The sequence below is a fragment of the Trachurus japonicus genome, chromosome 1 (assembly GCF_045865225.1).
Source record: "Trachurus japonicus isolate A0001 chromosome 1, Traja_1.0".
NCBI lineage: Eukaryota > Metazoa > Chordata > Actinopteri > Carangiformes > Carangidae > Trachurus > Trachurus japonicus.
The window spans coordinates 24307579-24326826 of record NC_140907.1 but is presented as its reverse complement, the minus strand read 5'-3'; the positions used below and the strand labels follow the sequence as shown (position 1 = coordinate 24326826).

The window sequence follows — 19248 nt, the reverse complement described above, 5'->3', positions numbered from 1 at the left end:
CAGATATCTTACTAAACGTTTTCAGCTACCACTCACTCTCTCTATATTTGTCATACCAACAGCTGATATCAATGACATGAAGATCTGTTACGTGCTGTTGGATGGGAGCAATGCCACAAGTGATATCTTCTACTTCACGGTTGAAGACAATGGTAGGAACCCTTTTAGATTTCATACTTGTGTGCACTGACATCAAACTGGGCCCCATTACTAAGGAATCATTTGCCCAAAGGCTTTCCCCAGACTTTATCTGTCTTTTTAATGGCTTCTTAAAATTTAAACTTCCTGCTCTCTGTCAATCACCCAAGTGTTTGCATCACAAAGACTTAAGGCAGTTGGCCATGACTGACACCCAGTATAGAGCCGCCAACTCTTTTCACCCCACTGGAAAGGGTAGCAGGTTTAAAGGAAAGAGGTCAAATGAGACTTAGGACAAACACCAACTATTGGTTGGTAAAAGTGAAAGAAATGGGACTACCGCATGCTTTAAACTTTATTGTTAATGAACAATAGGGCCCATTCCCTCTGGGTGCTTCCCTGAGCTTTCAAATGTCCCCTTTCATTATGCATTGGAAGTGACACTGTGAAATGTGTAAAGGTTTGCATGATAAGTGATTTAGTATACTTCCCTCTTGGAACCAGTGTCACAAACATGTTTCGGTTCTGAGAAAATTTAAAGGAACAATATTTGTCATGTGAGTTTCATGATAGGTATACCTCAGAAATCCATTACGTAAGTGCTATTTGAGGGGATTCAGAGTTTAATGATCAACGCCTGATAGGATCCTCTATATTCCTACATTTCCCTCCTTTCTCAGCTTACACAGGCGTACTGGTACACTTTGGTTTTCAATAATTGTGTTTGTGCTGTAGATTATATTTCCCTTTGGTCCAATGTCATATGATTTTTTAAATATTACTATATATACTGGTACAGCATGACCATCTGTTAACATGCTCCTATCTTGTTTATCGTGAAGAATTCTCTTAAGTAAAGCAGATTTGCCTGACGACATGACGATGAGTTACAGTGTAATGTCTAAGCTCTGCAGCTTGTCACCTCTGGCTCTTCCATAAACTCACTTGAACAGTGTTACAGATATAGCAAATGCAGAGCAATAAAAACATAAACAGGTGTCCCTTGCCCTTTAAGCATTAGCTATCAAATACCAAACAAGACGTGGGAAAGGCAATCGATGGAAGAGAGAAAGTTTGGTCTATAATTATGCTGCATTGAGGGTCACGTTAAAGCTAATGCCACCATTACCATCATTGGGAAGGCAGGACCAGGAAGATGTGAGCTTTTACCAGATTACTGTCTTTTGTCAGTGAAGTGAAGCCTAAACTGAACACCTACAAATTAACTCCTTCCCCCTACTGTAAGTGAAGCAGGTGATAATTTACTTGTAATGAGGGTCAGCAACTCTGGTATTCCTTAATATTTCTCTACCTTATATTTGTGACCCATCAATTTGACTTAAGCAGGGCTGGTTGGCATTCTTGTCTCTAAGGTGAGGTTTAACCACAGGAAGGGAACAAGGGCTTCAATTAGCTCAACAGTCCTTTTTGTGTTTGCTTTCCCACTTTGTTTAAGCTTTCAGCCAGCTCAGCGGAACCAGGTGCAGTGGGGCAGGCTGGGACACAAAACAAAACCATGTTTCTGCGTGACCACGGGTCACATATGGAGGGCACGGGTCACATATGGAGGGCACAGACAAGGCCTCACACCATAGTAGCCTATACAGTATAGCATCTGCATTTATCTTCCCACACATCAGATTATACACTCACAGCATCGCCAGGCAGACAAGCACAAATCACACACACACACTCAAACACCCAGAGAAAAAGATCAAATAGCAGATAAAAGTGGGATGAGCCAACAGGTGAATGTGAAGTGTTGAAGAGGTGACTACTGAGACGGGGGTGGAATTATCCTGGACAAGTAGGGACATGCAGGTGGGGAGCATGTTGATGGTCAGCCTATCTGCTTATACATCTAAGTAGGTGAGCTTTTTGTGTGGGAAGGAAATCTCTGGGTTAGAGGTGTTTTACTCCCAATTCTATAAGGCATCTCTGTTACTAGTTAACATACTAGTTTAATTTCATAACTTAAAAAAAAAAAAAAAAACGTTCAGAAATTGGTCTGAAACAGAAGAGTAAACTGATGTTAGATCCAAACAGAGTTCCCTTGCTAAATGAGCACTGACCACAGTGGTTTAATGGGCTATACAACTCATTTTCCAATTGCATTTTTTTTCTAATTTAAATTTACTTTAATTATTGGGTTTTTTAGATGCACCAACAATTTAGATAAGTCATGTTAAACACAGCTTGAGTGTGATCTCACGTCAGGGCATACTCCTCAGATGTACTGATATGGGCAGTGCTTAAGGGTCTTAGCAGCCTTTAAAAGGTACCTGCCCCTACATGTACTGCACTGATGCTTTTTTTTACAAGTGGGTCAATAGCACACACACACAAAACACACACAAAACACACAAATCATTAACATTTCCTCATGGGGTAATGCAGCAGTGCTGCATTCCTTAAAAGTCCTGTAGGCTCAGATGTTACTAGCATGTATGTGTGTAACTGGGTGTAAGGACATTTAGATCCTAATCAGAGACTTTAAGGTGCCTTGTGTGAAGCAGGATCAGTGTGTGTGTGTGTGTGTGTGTGGGTGTGTGTGTGGCCAGGCACAGTTGAAGTGTGGCTGACATAATTTTGTAACAAGTGTGTCTCGGGAAGAGGTCAGGAGTGGACGTTTAGTTTCACGCCGGGAGTCTGAGTGCAGAGCTACTGGTCAGTTGTTAAATTCCAAAGAGAAGAGAGTGAGAGCTGTCGAGTCAGGACACATCAATCAATCTTTTAAACGTCTCACCTCTTCACAGAAATGCATCAGACATGCATAAATCCTGAATCCTGCAATTAGTGAAACTGAGAAAGTCAAACTACTCACAACAAGTCAAGTACATATGCAGACCTAAATGCAAACAAAATGTAAGTTACCATAACATCAAGTGCATGTGGTTGTTTTCTCTATTATTAAGATGATTTATTATTTAATTCATGGACATTGTAGAGTAACAACTCAAAACCCCCATTACCGATGTGGCAGTGACCTCAAAAACAAACTGTAGTTCAACTTGGGTCATTCCTGCTGTCTGCTGGGAATTTCTATGGGAAAAGCAATAACCTGTGTGCAAATGACCAGGTCAGAAACTCCCTACAGCCATACAGAGTGTGGGACACTGAAGCAATAAATACTTGTTTTTACAAGTGGATACACAGCTTGCATATCCTTGTCCATCAGGCCTGGGCCGAGTGAGCCACAGGGTATGAGAGGAAATCCTTTCTTGCTTGCTTTCAGACGTGCTGGGACATCTGTAGCTTCATGCTAATTCCCACCTCCAGGGGACTGGTGCAGTATATGTACAGTATATGTCAGATCTTTAGATTTTGTAGTATTGGTCTGCCTGTTCTTGCCAGGGTTAGGTGCAAGATAGTCTTAGATTTCAGTGCAACACTAATCAAGCTCTCCTGATAAAGAAATGAAGAAGAAAAAGAGAAGAGAGCTTCTGCATTCAGATAGGCTGACTCTGTCTCTTCTTCCAATTGCAACAATATAGTCTTCCAGCTCTGGAGAGGGATCATAGACCCCGGTGGGCTGAGTGTTATGTGATCATTCAGAGCTGTGAGAGGAATGCACTTCCTTGGAGACTCCAGACTCCAGGGCCACAGACAGAGCAGGGCCTGGAAGTGCGGTGGTATCCCGAGCAGACAGGTGTGTACGTGAGAGGGAAGGCTAAAGCGGGGGATCCCCTTTCAAAGCCGTCCGTCACCCCATTCCCAGCTCTGCAGAAATCCAACCCATTCTCAGATAGCCCGATAACCCACAGATTTCCACTGCAGGGGTCTCTGCCCTGGAGGGGCATTTCCCCACGGGGTGCAATAATACCAATAAAGAGAAAAATGAATGAAACAGAGCTGCAAAATGTGATTATGATGACATGTGCTATAGCTAGACTTGGATGTATTCTCTTGTACAGTAGGACTGTGTGCTGATTGACAGAGCCATGTTACACGCCCACTTCCTAACTGTGTTTTGGGATCTTACATGTCACCCGTGTCAACAGTCGCCAGGAGATTTACTGGCTAATGGTGCCACAGTCAGGGTCCCCCGTGACTAGAAGAAGCTGAGGCCTCTCAGCCCCCCTCCACCACGCCCCCACTCTCTGTTCTCACTCTCCTTCCTTTCCTTCCTCTATGACCCCTTCGGGTATCGCTATTCTTCTTCTCTGGTGTGTTCATGTCTTCACTTCGTCTCAATTTCTTTCCACTCTCCTTCGTCTTGGGCTTTTCTCCTATCCCTTTCAATGATCCATGGTATCACTGCATTCTTAGTCTGTCTTTCTCTTTTTGTCTTTTTTTCTTCAGCATTGATTTATGCTGCTTTGAGGGGCTGCTGGGGTGGGGAGTTATGATGTATGGCTTCAGCGGTTATTCTTATCTGCTCTCATGTGGCAAAGCTGTTGCTGCCCTAAGCCAAACTGTCATTGAGTTACTCGCACTGCTTTCCCTTGTCCTTTTCTTTTAAGCCACACTGTTACAGTTGTGATTGCAATGTTGCTTTGTTGGTTCAACACTGTGGTCCATGCTGAAATATCACAACAAATTGTGAATGGATGGCCATAAGAGTTGATTAAAAACACCCATAGTGCCCAGGGGGTGTGACCCTGTCTTTACGTCCAGTACCACCATGGTTGTGGGTTTGAGAGAAATGTATTAAAAACTATTGATGCAAACATTCATCTTCTCCTCAGGAAGATGAACTATAACTTTCATCATCATCTTTTGATTTCATCAGAACATTGTCAAATGTTAATGTCCAGTTCTCCGGTACAGAACAAAAACATTTGCGTCAGTAAGAATTATACAGCATGTTAGCATGCTAATAGGATTCATAATAATGACCATCATAAACATTATACTAAACATCAGCATTTCAGCACTGTCATCGCCCCAAAGAGCTGATGTTGTGACTTGTTTCTATATTAGGCTACTGTCGTTTTGATGCAGCTGACTGGACATTATCTGTGTGTCCCTAACCTTTTTGTTTATGTCCACTTTCGCCTCATGTTTGTTCAGCATTCGACAAATAGTTTAATGAAAAGTGTTGCAAACGTCTGTGTCACCATGCCGAATGTGGTAAGCGAGGGTCAAAGAGGATGTAGCTCACAGGCCCTGTCAGATTATGATTTGCAACATCCTCCAGCGATCACTTCTCTGTCCTGAACTGAAGCAGTAATCCAGCCACCGTAATGTGTCGATTTACAGCACATGCTGCCACTGTCCGGAAGGAATGATCACAGTTATTAATACATTTAACCATGTTGCATTCCTAACATATGAATTCCTTTGAGCACAGAGAGGAATCTAAGCTAAGATACTGCTATTTGAAAAATCTCTTAACTTTCTCATTGAAATCTACAAGAATCGAAATTTTGACATCTCCCTGATTTAATGGGACATACTTTTTTTTCTTTCTTTTTTTTTAAATGCTCTGATATTTAAATACCAAGCATAGCTCACTGGAACCTCCTCAGTATTTATACCAACAGGATGATTAATGAGGAAATGCAATAATGGCAATGCTTGTCACTTGATAAGGATATTCTTAGAAGGTTGCTCTTCCTTGCATCATGTTGGTGAACGTCAGAGCTCCATACTGACCTTCCTTTCCAATGATATCGTCGCCTGACCCACTATCCCACTGCAGCTATGTATGGCGCAGGCAGCACGGCTGTGTAAATATAAGCTAATGAAGAATGTGCTGTCCAAGGACACTGATGCAAGGCAAATCTGAGGCTGTAATTTCATGTACTGTATATGTTTTGATGTTGCTTTGCTGACGCAGGATATTGGAAACTTGAGATTTTATTTTTAAACACTCTTTTCACTGAGTCATTCTGCTGTCCTATACCCTCATCAAAATTATTCATCATCAAACGTTAAGTTAAAATCTGTACTGAAAAGACCTTCTTGAGCCACTTTGTATAAGTGTTTTTGGCCCTAAAAATAAGTCTAGAAGCTTTTAATGAGGCACTGAAGAGAATCTCATGAAGGTCCTAAAACAGAATAACATTGTCACGCTTCCTTGATATTCCTTTCCTGCCTGTGACAGTGATTAGCATCAGTCACAGTACTGAAGTTAATTTATTGAATAGCTGCTAACAGGGACATTTAAGCAAAGCGTGCAGCCAATAAACTTTTCATCCCGGCAGAAATGATGATGATTGTCAGTTTGAAAAGCTAATGGAAATGTGAGCTGAGCCAGGCAGTTACTGTGTGTATTGGATTTGATGGCCAGTCCAATATAGTATGCGTGTCATAAAAAATGTAAATAAGACCATCCATCATGTTTAAATTCATGTAAGAGGAGCAATTTGAACTTTTGTGTTTTCTGGTCAAGGCCAACTTAAATCATTTTCATGGCTCTCTGAAGCAGGCGGCCATATCTGTGTTACCCTGAGTAGTCCTTGTAGCTTGTATCTTGATTACTTCTTGATTTGTTGAGACTCATGCCAGCTCCAGCCTCAGTGTCTGACAGCATGTACAATGGAAGTCAGAGTTAGGGAGATTCCCCGGTCTTACACTGGTGTGAACAATGTGGAGGCAGGCGAGGAGGCATGCCATGGTGGTGGATGTGGCCCACCCAGACTGTGGCCTGCTGTCCCTCTCAGTTGTTCATCCCCTGAGCGAACAAAGCCGACACAGGGAGGAAGGGGAACTCAGAGGAGGAGGAGGAGGGGGGTGTGGACTACAGCTGTCACTCTGCTCCACATAATATGGGAGTCTGGCGGGAAGGAGGGTTTCACAGAACAAAGACAGACGGACGGATGGACAAAGACAGTGAGAGATCTTTGCTTTGATGATCTTGCTTTTCCTCTCTCACCGAGGTTATGTTATTATTACCTGAATCGACAGTGAATTAGAGTGGGGAGCTGAGAGAGCTAGGCAAAAGAGATGAACACTGGTATTTTGGACAGTACTGACAGAGGTAATGTTGGGCTGCTTGCACAGCAAAAGAAAAGCACCTGTTGACCACACAGTGTTGTAAACCCACTGACCAGGCCAAAGAAAATGGCAGATGTCACTTCATCACATTTCCTCAGTCCTTTTGGCTTCATGTAGGTGGCATGACGGCAATTATTCCTGAATGTCATGGCAAACTGTGCAAAATATGGAAGATTTATCCAAAAAAAAAAAAAGTTATATTTTTATATAACAGATATAAGAATGAGTAAATTCTGATTTGATTATAATACAGTTTAAGGAAAAGAAAAAAATAACCCTTCAACAAGTTGCTATGCTAGGGGCCATCATCAGACACATAATACCCTGACATCATTTCACACATGTCATGTTACACCTGTACCTCCAGTTCACACATGTACATATCAGGTAGCACTGTTACAGACATGGAAAGGTAACACGTTTCATCAGCTCTTTATTTTGTTCAGCTGAGCTTGTCAGTTTTAACCATTTCTCCAGTCAGGGACTCAACACCTACTGTTTAAGACTATTTACTGTATTCATTTTTGACTCCATCCATTGAAATATTGGTATCAGTTTACAATAGGACTAACCTTTTAAAGGATCTATATATGGCTTATAATTAGGTTATTAGTTCACTTTATAAATCACAACTTATAATTTTCATACATTGATGCAAGCTCACTATTTGGCAAGATCAAGTTAATGTTTACTATTGATTATGCTCACTAATGTATTACTATAATTTTTATGCAATAAAGTGAGTCTTATTGTAGTGTAAAACAAGCATTAGTTATTAATAAGTCACTTTAAAACTCAATTTACCTGTTATAAACAGTAATAAGTCATTAGAAAGATTATTGAGTATAGTAATTATTAGTAGCATTGAATTTACATCACAAGAGGTGCAAGAATAGATGACCATGAAATTGAATTGACCAGAATTGAAATACAGTAATAAAAATAAAATAAAATAAACCTATTTTGTACTACAGGTGTCTCTTATTCAACAGAGTGTAGTCCAGCATCCGATAAATTATCAGTAGTGTAGCTGTGCTCTGGTCTCATTCATAAAACCTCCATTGTTTTTACGCCTTGTAGCAAAGCAGAAACCTAAAACTGCCTGATTGCTCCATGTCAAAACAGAGGCAGCTTTTTGTCTTAGCCGTGTTCATTTGATAATCCTCTATGATAGCAACTGAGTAAGCTTCTCATATCAGCTCCAAGTAGAGGGCCGGCTGCCAGGACACACTTTTTCAGCACAGAAACAATCTGATAATTGAAGCTTGTCAAGCAGCTTCTTATGTATGTAACTGTACTTCGTGTTGGAATGAGAGTGTTTTTAGTGTTCGCGAAAGCCCAATCAGTCACAAAATTATTAATTTAGCAGGATGCAGGAACTCTGTAGTTTTCGTACAGGGCACAACAAAGGTATATGTTTGCTAACTTCACCTCATGCGTATACTGTATCAACAGGGTGAGAATCCAGGGTGAGCAAAAACAGACATGATACATGTTTCCCCTTTTTTTAGACTATTGGAAACCTGAGCATGGAGCATGGTCGAGGGTGGCTGTGCCCACTGCTGCTCCATGTCGCCTCCTCTTCACCAGTGTGGTTTCAACCAGGGGATGAATTTCATGTGTCCGTCTGCGTGTCTTCAGTCTGTGTGTGTGTGTGTGTGTGTGTGTGTGTGTGTGTGTGTGTGTGTGTGTGTGTGTGTGTGTGTGTGTGTGTGTGTGCGTGTGCGTGTGCGTGTGCGTGTGTGTGTGTGAAGAAACATTAAACTGACTTTATGTTTCTGTCTCATCACCACATCTTCCAGGTAATTAGCTCCAGCAGAGACATGATCCAATGTTATTTCAGAACAAACACTGGACTTTATCAGCTCCATCTGAACACACTTCGTCCTCTTAATGAGTGTGGTGTGTCCCTGTTGTGACACTGGCTGGTTTGGCCCCAGTGTTGACATGTGGGTTTAAGGAAGTGGCCCCTCTCCCCATCCTGAATACCCACACTCAACCCCCCAGTGTTTTCATTCTCTGCACTCAAACAGCAGAAAGACTGCAGCCTCTTTCTTCCTCACCGAGTTTAGTGCTGGTTTATTGTGTGGACAGACACAAACCCCCTCGACAGTCAACTGTACATGTCATGTTCACCTTTGTATTGTATCATTCCTAGGACATATATCACACCATGTAACAAATTATTATCATTGAATGAATGTGTCCCCTGAACCAGTGAGGTTCCCTTGCTCCTCTTGGTGTTTTTAACAAAGTTAGGTCAACAGGGCCGCTGTCAGTGTGACCAGTCATGCAAGACTAAAGAGAGACCAGTCTCTCCAGCCTCCCTGATTCAAAGAATCCACTGATCCTGACCCATTTCACATCTCCCCAAGTCACAGGTCACCAGGCTCGTCTCATTGAAGGATAAGACGTACGGGGCGTTTCAGCGCTGTTGTTAAAAAAAACATTCACATTATGCAGCAGAACCCATAATCTTAAACATCTCTGAAGCAGTCAGTATCAAGTCGATGAGCAAAACTGAGCTGACAGCTAGAGGGATTACTTGAGTCATGAGATAGTGTGGATTAAGGACAAGATTGGGCCTATAGTTGTTGATCAGTGACAGGTGACTCTGAGATTCATGTCGAGTGTTTGGTTGGTTTGCAGATGTGTGTTTTACAAGTAAGGCCTCTTAAAGATGATAAAGAGGAACCATGTTAAGGTCATAAGTATTTCACTTCCAAATAAATGGATCCAGGGCTTTTATAATGAATATAACTGTGGTAAGATAATGTGGTATCAGTTTAAAATGGGAACAGTGTATAACCAGTAGTATGCCTTTGCAGTCATAATGAGGTCCCTGCTGCTCATACTTAAACTTTACCCTGTGTGACAGGGAGAGCGACAGAGCGTGGACATGATGGAGTGAGGCCGATTCACAAGAGGCCAGCTCATTAATGAAATAAAATGAACTATTATTCCATATCCACATCCTAATTTTTCCATAAGCAGACCATGTACAGTGTATTTATATGTTTTACGTGGGCAGAAGTGGATGAGAATCAGGGGAAATAAGAAGCAAAGCAACTCCTCTTGAAGCCCTGTGCAGTGAGGTTTAGGGAAGCCCTGGTATTAAGTTATCATGTTTCCCTTCCAAAATTAAAATGCCCCTTTGATTCCTCTTAGCCCGAAGGAGAGTGCAGTTTATATGCCTCACTGGCTCCTAATATGAACAAAACAGATTGTTTCCTTTTTGTACTGTGCAGTTGAGGAGGTCTTTCAGAGTAAGTGCTGAGGCATTAAGCTTTTCTCTCTCTCTCTTTAGGTGGAAACAAACTAAAGCCTCAGCCTTTCCGGCTCAACTGGGCCTGGATCTCCCTGGAGAGGGAATACTACTTGGTGGATGAGGATGCCAAATTCCTGGAGGTGACACTGAAACGCAGAGGCTACCTGGGCGAGACCTCCTTTGTCAGTGAGTGACAGTTGTTTGTTTAACATTTGTCCTGATATGTCAATATTATAAATACTTCCTTGACAGTGGATTGAATAGATTAACTTTATATTTGGGAAATCAGTGAACCTATGTGATTTTAATTTATTTCAATAGTTGTCATGGTTTTTTTTGTTTTTGTTTTTTTAGACTATATTTAACTTTTATTTTTTAACTTTTGTCTCAAAACAGAGCTAGAATTTCAAGCAGATGTCACTAATTACTTGATATGAAAGATGGTGGTACCAGTCAACATGCCCTTATTAAACTGACAATTTTACTAAGAATTATCACCCCTGCACCGGTTCCTTGAGCCTGCATTATGCAATTTATGTGACATTTCAAAGGCCAAGCTGGCCATAGAATGTCAACATAACCGACTTATTTGAAATCTGTGCAGACTCTTTTAAGGCTGCAGGATGTCGCCAATTTTATCCTACATTTAACCCACAAAGAAACAAAGCAAACGGTTGAAATATTTTGTTTTCTTGTGGTACTGTTGCCATACCTTCATCTCTTGTCTGTGAGAGAGGCAAGTTTGAGGGCACGTATGATCTTCTCTGGAAAAGGTCACACAGAAATGTCAACATGTTGATCACTGACACTTGCATGGTAGAGATTTATTACTACATATGTTGCTATCCTGTCTTTGAAGACACAAGGGGCATGTAAAGGAGGAACCAAGGCAATACATAACTACATGACAGGCATAAGTTCCCACGACATATAAAATCTGTAGCTGCTATTACAGTGTCACTTCGTCTCATCTACAGTATGTAAATCACAATTTCCATTGAAACTTACAATTTCTGACAACTGACAGCTGCTTAAATCCACATTTTAATCTTCTTTTGCGTTATTTTCCAAACAATCTTTATCTCTCTCCCTCAGGTATTGCCACTAAGGATGGCACGGCCGAGAAGGATAAGGACTTCCGTGGTAAAGCCCAGAAACAGGTCCAGTTCAACCCTGGTCAGACCACAGCTACCTGGAAGGTGAAGATCTTCACGGACCAGGAGTTTGAGACCTCAGAAGTCTTTGAGATCCAGCTGTCAGACCCAGTCATGGCAGTGCTGGAGTTTCCAGATGTCGCAACGGTGGAGATTGTTGATCCTGGAGATGGTGAGAATCTGATATTTGAGTCAAAAAAAGACAAAATAAATGACTTGTATGACTTTAAATGTATAGTAGTTGTGAGAATATTTACTCATCTTTACTTTTTCTCTTCCAAAACAGAATCGACAGTTTTCATTCCTCAAGCAGAGTTCAAGATTGAGGAGGATGTTGGAGAGCTGTTAGTGCCCGTGCGGCGCTCAGGAGATGCCACCCAGGAGCTCATGGTTGTTTGTTACACTCAGCAAGGTGAGATGAACCTGTAGAGAGTGAGGAATTCACACATAAAACAGCCAAATGGCAACAGGGACAACAGTAAAGTGTCACACATCAGAAACAGTAAATCTTTCATTGTCACAATTACAGTAGTTAATGTAGCAATGAAATTTTCCTATGTTACCATGTTTGCTATTGTATTTTTATACTCTTTATTGGTATTTTAGGCTTCTGTTTTGCCATTTTGTATCATACAGTTGCATTTCAACCGAGATGTTCTCTCACTATTCCCGTAATTCCTCAGCTACGGCCACTGGCACCATACCCAGCACTGTCTTGTCCTACTCTGATTACATCACCCGGCCCGAGGACCACACCAGCGTTCTGCGTTTTGATAAAGATGAGCGCGAGAAACTCTGCCGCATCATCATCATCGACGACTCACTGTATGAGGAGGAGGAGACCTTCAATGTCAGCCTCAGCATGCCCATGGGCGGCCAGGTCGGCGCCAACTTCCCAAGTGCCAGAGTCACCATCTTGGCAGACAGCGACGATGGTGAGTGGAACTGCACGTCATGTGTTGACGTCTTGTCTTGTCATAGTGCTGCAGAGGGTTATGACAGCTATTAATCCACCAAAGGTGCACAGACAACACCGTAACCACAGTTGCCAGACCAAAAATCCTTGATACTCTACTCGCTTTAATGGCTTGACAACATTTCCTGGTCCATTTCCTGTTTCCATTTCACGCCTGAAAAGGGAACTTCTCAGTTTACATACACTGCTTCATTCGCCCAACACACTGAGTCTGTCTGAATGTTGGAAACGAGACAACAATAGACAGGTGTCGAGACAGAGAACTGTGGCCTCGGTGGATGTTATGCTACATCTGCCTGTCTGACAGATAAAAGGACTTTAAACCTCGCTGTGCTCCTGGAGCGACCCCCCGTCCTAATTGGCATTCAGAGGAGCTCAGGGGGGAAACACAGGGCATCCCATTGTCTGCAGGGACCAAAAGGCAGGTGGCGGAGAGAGAGGGACTATTGTACAGGGAATCCAAATGACTGGCATGTTTTTTACACTGTTCCTCCGTTTGATGGTTTTCAATGCAACCCTGCCTTTCTTGTGCTAAAGATATTAGGTTGGCTGCAAGGAATGCAGGTTTGAGAGCCATAAATCACAAATTTGTCATTGTCTTAACAAGTCTGACAAACTGCAGGCCCTCAAATTGTCAACATCCTAGAGGTCATTTTAGTCTTTTCTCTGCAACCAGGCTCATTTTGTCTTCCTAACATTTCCTGACTGTCTCTTGCACCTTTCAACACGACTAATTTTCTGAAAGTTGCCTTGTAGTGACAGACCTGCTCACAGAACAAGCATCCCTCCCATGCAATTTGCAACAGAGGTACAATCAAAGTTCATGTATAAATAATCAGCGTGCATTCCCAGACATGTGAAGAGACAAGAGAAGACTCCTCAGTGTAAACCTCTATTGTGGCTCCACATCTTGGTGGGTCTTGAAGTAACACCCCACCATAAATCTGGTTCTGTGTGTGTGTGCGTGTGTGCGTGTGTGCGTGTGTGTGTGTGTGTGTGTGTGTAAAACCATCTGCCTGTCTGAGTAAACTTGTGGTTTGGACTCTTGCCAGCATCAAGCCTCTATTGTTACTGTATTTGTCTGGCTCTTCCTCCCACTGATCTTTAAGGTTGCCATGTTGGCACTCATTTCCCCCTTCCAACCCCCCCTCTGCTACTAAATAGCAACGGCTTGGACGGTGAAAGGCATTGAAAGCGTGCCAAAAATACTTGCTTCAAAATCAGTTGTCTGTTGCAGTATCTGTTGACTTCGAAATAAACCACAGGATCTGCCAATACAGCTCAAACACTAAAAACTGAAGGGAATTTTTTTGTGAAGACTTGGCCTACACGCTTCATTCTGCTCATCAAACAACACTTTCAAAGACCATTTAAACAGACAAAATGAAATGTATCTGTGTATATTAGATTGGTCATTTATCGTTAAACACCCCCCTGCTATGTTTGTTGTATTTCAAGATGAATGTTTTAAACTGCTGTTTGATAACCTTGATGAAGGCATCACGTTTAAAGAAACCCGATGTCACAATGGCCATTGTTGCCATAAGTGACACCAGCAACACTTTATAAAGAGTACACACTATTTAAACATTAGTTAAGCTTATTTAATACTTAATTGGGCATTTATAAAGTATTTTTACCCCAATTGATAGTAATAAGTGTGTAATGTATAAACAAAGTTATAAATGTGTGTAAATTCATGTCAATAGGTTTTTTAGCTGTCAACAGATATATTTGTGTGTTAATGGATGGATTTGTATCGATGTGCTTATCAATCAAGAATTAGGTAATTATAATTATGTTTATCAATGTTCCCTGCATTAAAACAAGGGGATGTTTCATAAACTTGGCAACCCAAATCTTATTTTGCATAGAGCTACCTATAGTTACTATTCACAAACCCCCTTACTTGAAAGTGCTACTGTGCAGATTCCACTGTCTCTACACTGTCTTTCTTTTTGCTTTAGTTTTTAACCCAGAAAAGCTGTGGCTCAAATCTCCACCCCTATCAGTTGATCTTTAAGAGCACTGGCTGGAGAGACTGTGTTGAAAAGCAGTTTTATGCCAAAGTGAAGAGAGATGAATCGACGGGGTCTGAATTCTTGCCCTCTGCCTCTGCAAAGTGGAAGGCTGCCTTGCCTCTCTGTCTCTGCCACTTCACCTCTCCATAGTGCTTATCAGCTGCTCCATCTCCAGAACATCCCTTCACTCATGCATCATTCTGTGTGTGCACACAAGCACGGCCCTTATTCTTCAGGTGTAGCCTCAACCCTTTGGTGCTGAGTTCAGACAGAGCTGTCTGGATTTAGATAAATGGGGAGGAAGGAGGACAGGATAAGAGGGATGACAGTTTTCTTCCCATGCTGAGTCAAAAATGAGTTTTTCCTCAGCAATTCGTGCCAGTCTGTCACCAAATCTGACCACAAAGCCACAATATATATGGTCAAAAAATATCATATACTATAGTGACAGTTTATATTGCATTTGTGTGTGTTTCCTAAATTGCACAGAGCCCTCCCTGTACTTTGGTGAACCTGAGTATGTTGTGGATGAGAGTTCAGGCTACGTTGAGGTGAAGGTTTGGAGGACGGGAACTGACCTGTCCAAGACGGCCACCGTCACCGTCCGTTCCAGGAAGAGTGACCCCGTCTCCGCAGAAGGTAAGATCAGTAGTTTGACAGAATCACCAGCATTCACTCAGTCGTGATTTAGCTTTGTGGTGTTGATTCATGACTTTCTCTCCATCTGGCAGCTGGACTAGATTACGTCGGCATCAGTCGCAATCTAGACTTCGCTCCTGGAGTGACGATGCAGACGTTTAGAGTGACCATCCTGGACGATCTGGGTCAGCCGGAGCTGGAGGGGCCTGAGACCTTTGACCTTGTATTGCGGATGCCCATGAATGCTGTGTTAGGAGAACCAAGCAAGACCACCATCACCATCAATGATACTGTCACTGATGGTAAGTGCCAAATACAGAAACGTAACACACATGTAGTTACTGATATGTCTGTGCCTGATAATAGATGCCAAATAACACACCACAGTACATTTACATATTGATTCATAACAATTACAAAGTCTGTTCTGAAATATTAATAGAAATATTGATTTTATTAATTATATAACCATTCACAGTTTATATATAATAACACTTATGTGTGTTATATTGCATTATCAGTGCACAATGCTTTATATTAGTTATACTTATTGACAAATATATTATCAAACACTTTGAAATGTCCCGATATCTGCTTTCAGTAATTCTGTGGTCTGTGATTGTTTATATATAGGCACTTACTGAGGAGTGTGATTGAAATAAAGTGTTGCTGTCACCTCCACCACTGTCTGCTAACAGGTTTAGTTTTGTCTTTACAGTACCAAAGGTTCAGTTTAAGGAAGGCAGTTACAAGGTGGATGAGTCTGACGGCGAGGTAACAGCCATTGTGTACCGTAGTGGAGACATCAGCCTTAAGTCGACAGTGCGCTGTTACACTCGCCAGGGGTCCGCTCAGGTCATGATGGACTACAGTGAGAGGCCCAACACAGATGCATCAGTCATCACTTTCCTGCCAGGTGAGACTGTGCTTCTCTCCACATTCATCTTTCTATGCCCTCATAACTGGCAGCATTTCACTAACTTTTGAAAAACTTCTTCTCAAGGTGAGTCTGAGAAGCCGTGTGTGGTCAGTCTGATGGACGACTCTGTCCATGAAGAGGACGAGGAGTTCCGCTTGGTCCTGGGAAGTCCAAAGAGCAAGTCTCCGTACGGAGCCTCTGTCGGGGAGCAGAAGGAAGCAGTGGTCACAGTCACAGATGAGAAAGACAGTAAGTGCTTTATCCACATATTCTAAGAGTTGTAAAATATCTAAATGTAACAAATACCAGTGTTTTCATGTTCAGATCATCAATGGTTTAAATGTAAAAAGATCCTGATTTACATAACGTTGACAGTGTTTTTGTTGATGACTGTACTTTGTTTCCTGCTCCAGAGTCCATTATCCGTTTCTCTGAGATCAAGTACAGTGTGCGTGAACCCCAGGTCAAAGGAGACGTGGCGGTCGTGAAGATTCCTATCCTACGTACTGGGGATACCTCGAAAGTCTCAGTGGTGAGAGTGCACACCAAAGATGGCTCTGCAACCTCTGGAGAAGATTACAACCCGATGTCAGAGGGTAAGAACCTGGTTGCAGTAGCTTGCCTGGTGCCTTTTGATGTCTGGGATTTTATTGACTTATTATTTGGTTTTTCTAAGATGTTGAGTTCAAGGCGGGCGACAAGGAACACTTTGTGGAGGTTGAGATCCTATATGACGGTCAGAGAGAGATGAGAGAGGCCTTTATTGTGCATATGAAGCCTGATGACAACATGGTGGCAGAAATACAGGTGAGACAAAGGCCACGCAACACACACAAGCAGATAACACACACATCACATCAAAGATAAACCAGTAAGAGTATGTGTGCACATGTACAGTACTTCATATCTACACATGTGAGCGTGCGCCCTGTCATGTCAGCCTGTGTTAAAATAGCCAGGCAGCAGCTGGCATTGCTGTCAGCGCGCCTGAACCACAGAGTCTTATAAAAAGCTTTTCTCTCTGGAATGAGATGCTTAGGGGAATGTCCCAGCAGAGCCAAGCAGTAGACGGGCCTATAAACAGAACTGTCACATTCTACCCACGACTCCACATCAGACATGTCCTGTTCACGTGACACGAATAAACTACCTCTGACTAAACTGTTTTGTGTTTTTTCTGTGAATGAAAGAATGATCAGCCAAATAAGAAAGTGCTTTGAGAGAGTACGCCATCACCAAGGCAGCACATTGCTCATAATAGTTATGATAATAGAAAATGCTAGTAAATTTTATTATCTGAACCATAAGAGATATATGATCTGTGATTTATAATAATGCAGTTGTTTTGGACAATACCTAAATCCAGTCAAGTGAGAAAATATAAAGTTTGTCAGACTCATGTCCACCGAGTTAGGGAAAATGTCCATTAATGATGTTGCAACAGCACCATATATACAGTAGGCTACACAGTTTATGTGAAATACCATCTATTTTTCTTGAATTGCTCAGACTTTATATTGAATGTAAATTTGGCCATAAGGTCCACAATGCACTGAAAAGTTACAGTATATACTTGCAGCCAGTCTCAGGGACCTTGTCAAGTTTATCAGTGCAAAGTGATGACGTTATAGTTATAGATTTGTCTTGACCATAGGCATTCAAAGAACAAAATAGATATTGCACCTGTGCCCACCAACTCTGGTTTGGGAGTCATATAAGCGGTTTATAAATGGCAACAGTATCTGCATCAAAGATTTTCCTTTGTCCATGGACTCCACCGAAAACATAACCTCATAGGGAGATGTGATGAACGATGAGGTTCATTTTAATTCTTGATCAATTTCTCAAGTTTACAACCAGCTGACAATGCCTCTCTTTTTCCTGCTAGATGAACAAGGCCATTGTGTACATAGAAGAAATGGACAGTGTAGCGGACGTCACCTTCCCTGCAGTGCCCCAGGTGGTTTCCTTGCTCATGTATGACGACACTGCTAAAACCAAGGACAAGCCCCATCCACCCAATGGATACCCTGTTGTGTGTGTGACGGTGAGTATGATGATGCTTTTTCAATCAAACCTGATTATCATGTGAAATGAACGTACTGTTAAGCAACTTAAAGTGGAACGATATTCTCATCCAGTCGCTATTTGTTGTCCTCTCTGGCAGGCCTGCAACCCAAAGTACCATGACTTTGATAAAACCGGTTCTATCTGCACTGCGGAGAACATTAACGACACCCTCACCCAATACCGCTGGTTGGTCAGTGCTCCCACTGGGTCAGATGGAGTGACCAGCCCCATGAGAGAGGTGGACACCAACACCTTCTTCACCAACACCAAGTCCATCACGTTAGATTCAATCTATTTCCAAGCCGGCTCCAGGGTTCAATGTGCTGCGAGAGCCTTCAATGCCAATGGAGATGCAGGACTGGAGCTGTCCAGTCCCATCGCTGTGATCAGCAAGGGGGAAGGTGAGTGGAAGGCAGAGGAGCTTTTTGATTTATAGATTTTTATTTATGCTGGTTATGGAAATAATTGGATTAACCAACCTTATCTGTTTGCAGGTATGTGTCAGCCTCGTGTGGCAGGTACTGTTGGGGCTGAGCCTTTCTCCGCTAAGATCCGCTACACAGGCCCAGATGACCCAGACTTCCCCAACCTCATCAAACTGATTGTCAACATGCCTCACATGGATGGTGAGCAGAAAACCATTTAGCAACCTTTGTTACATGATTATTGTTATTTATTCATTTCAACTAAACCCTTGTCTTGCGTGATAAAAAAGAAGCTTTCCCCTTCTGACAGGCATGTTACCAGTGATCTCCACAAGACCTCTGTCCAACTTTGAGCTTACCCTGAGCCCAGACGGCACACGTGTAGGCAACCACCGCTGTTCCAACTTACTGGACTTCAATGAAATCCAAACTGGCTACGGCTTCATCACTGATGCGACAAAGAACCCGGAAATCATTGGCGAGACTTCACCCTACCAGTACAGCCCTATCATGCGTTCAGCCAACTCCCTGCGCTTCTACAGGAACCTCAACTTAGAGGCCTGCCTCTGGGAGTTCACCAGCTACTATGACATGTCCGAGCTGCTGAATGACTGCGGAGGCTCTATAGGCACTGATGGACAGGTAAGAGATTCAAATATTCGGTGCAAGCTTTTACAAAATTTCCAGAAACATTTA

The 19248-nt window shown here is 42.3% G+C and overlaps 1 protein-coding gene across 1 annotated transcript in view; it reads left to right on the top strand.

Annotated features, from left to right (window-relative positions):
* frem3 (Fras1 related extracellular matrix 3) overlaps positions 1–19248 on the top strand; it is a 28765-nt gene that overhangs the window by 5737 nt on the left and 3780 nt on the right. Inside the window, exons 2-16 of the mRNA XM_085781773.1 lie at positions 63–152; positions 10388–10534; positions 11444–11674; positions 11789–11914; positions 12186–12437; positions 14989–15138; positions 15231–15440; positions 15857–16054; positions 16142–16306; positions 16471–16653; positions 16734–16864; positions 17946–18104; positions 18225–18528; positions 18622–18753; positions 18863–19194. Coding sequence (XP_085637899.1) covers positions 63–152; positions 10388–10534; positions 11444–11674; positions 11789–11914; positions 12186–12437; positions 14989–15138; positions 15231–15440; positions 15857–16054; positions 16142–16306; positions 16471–16653; positions 16734–16864; positions 17946–18104; positions 18225–18528; positions 18622–18753; positions 18863–19194 — 2810 coding nt within the window. The remainder of the gene's footprint in view (positions 1–62; positions 153–10387; positions 10535–11443; positions 11675–11788; positions 11915–12185; positions 12438–14988; positions 15139–15230; positions 15441–15856; positions 16055–16141; positions 16307–16470; positions 16654–16733; positions 16865–17945; positions 18105–18224; positions 18529–18621; positions 18754–18862; positions 19195–19248) is intronic.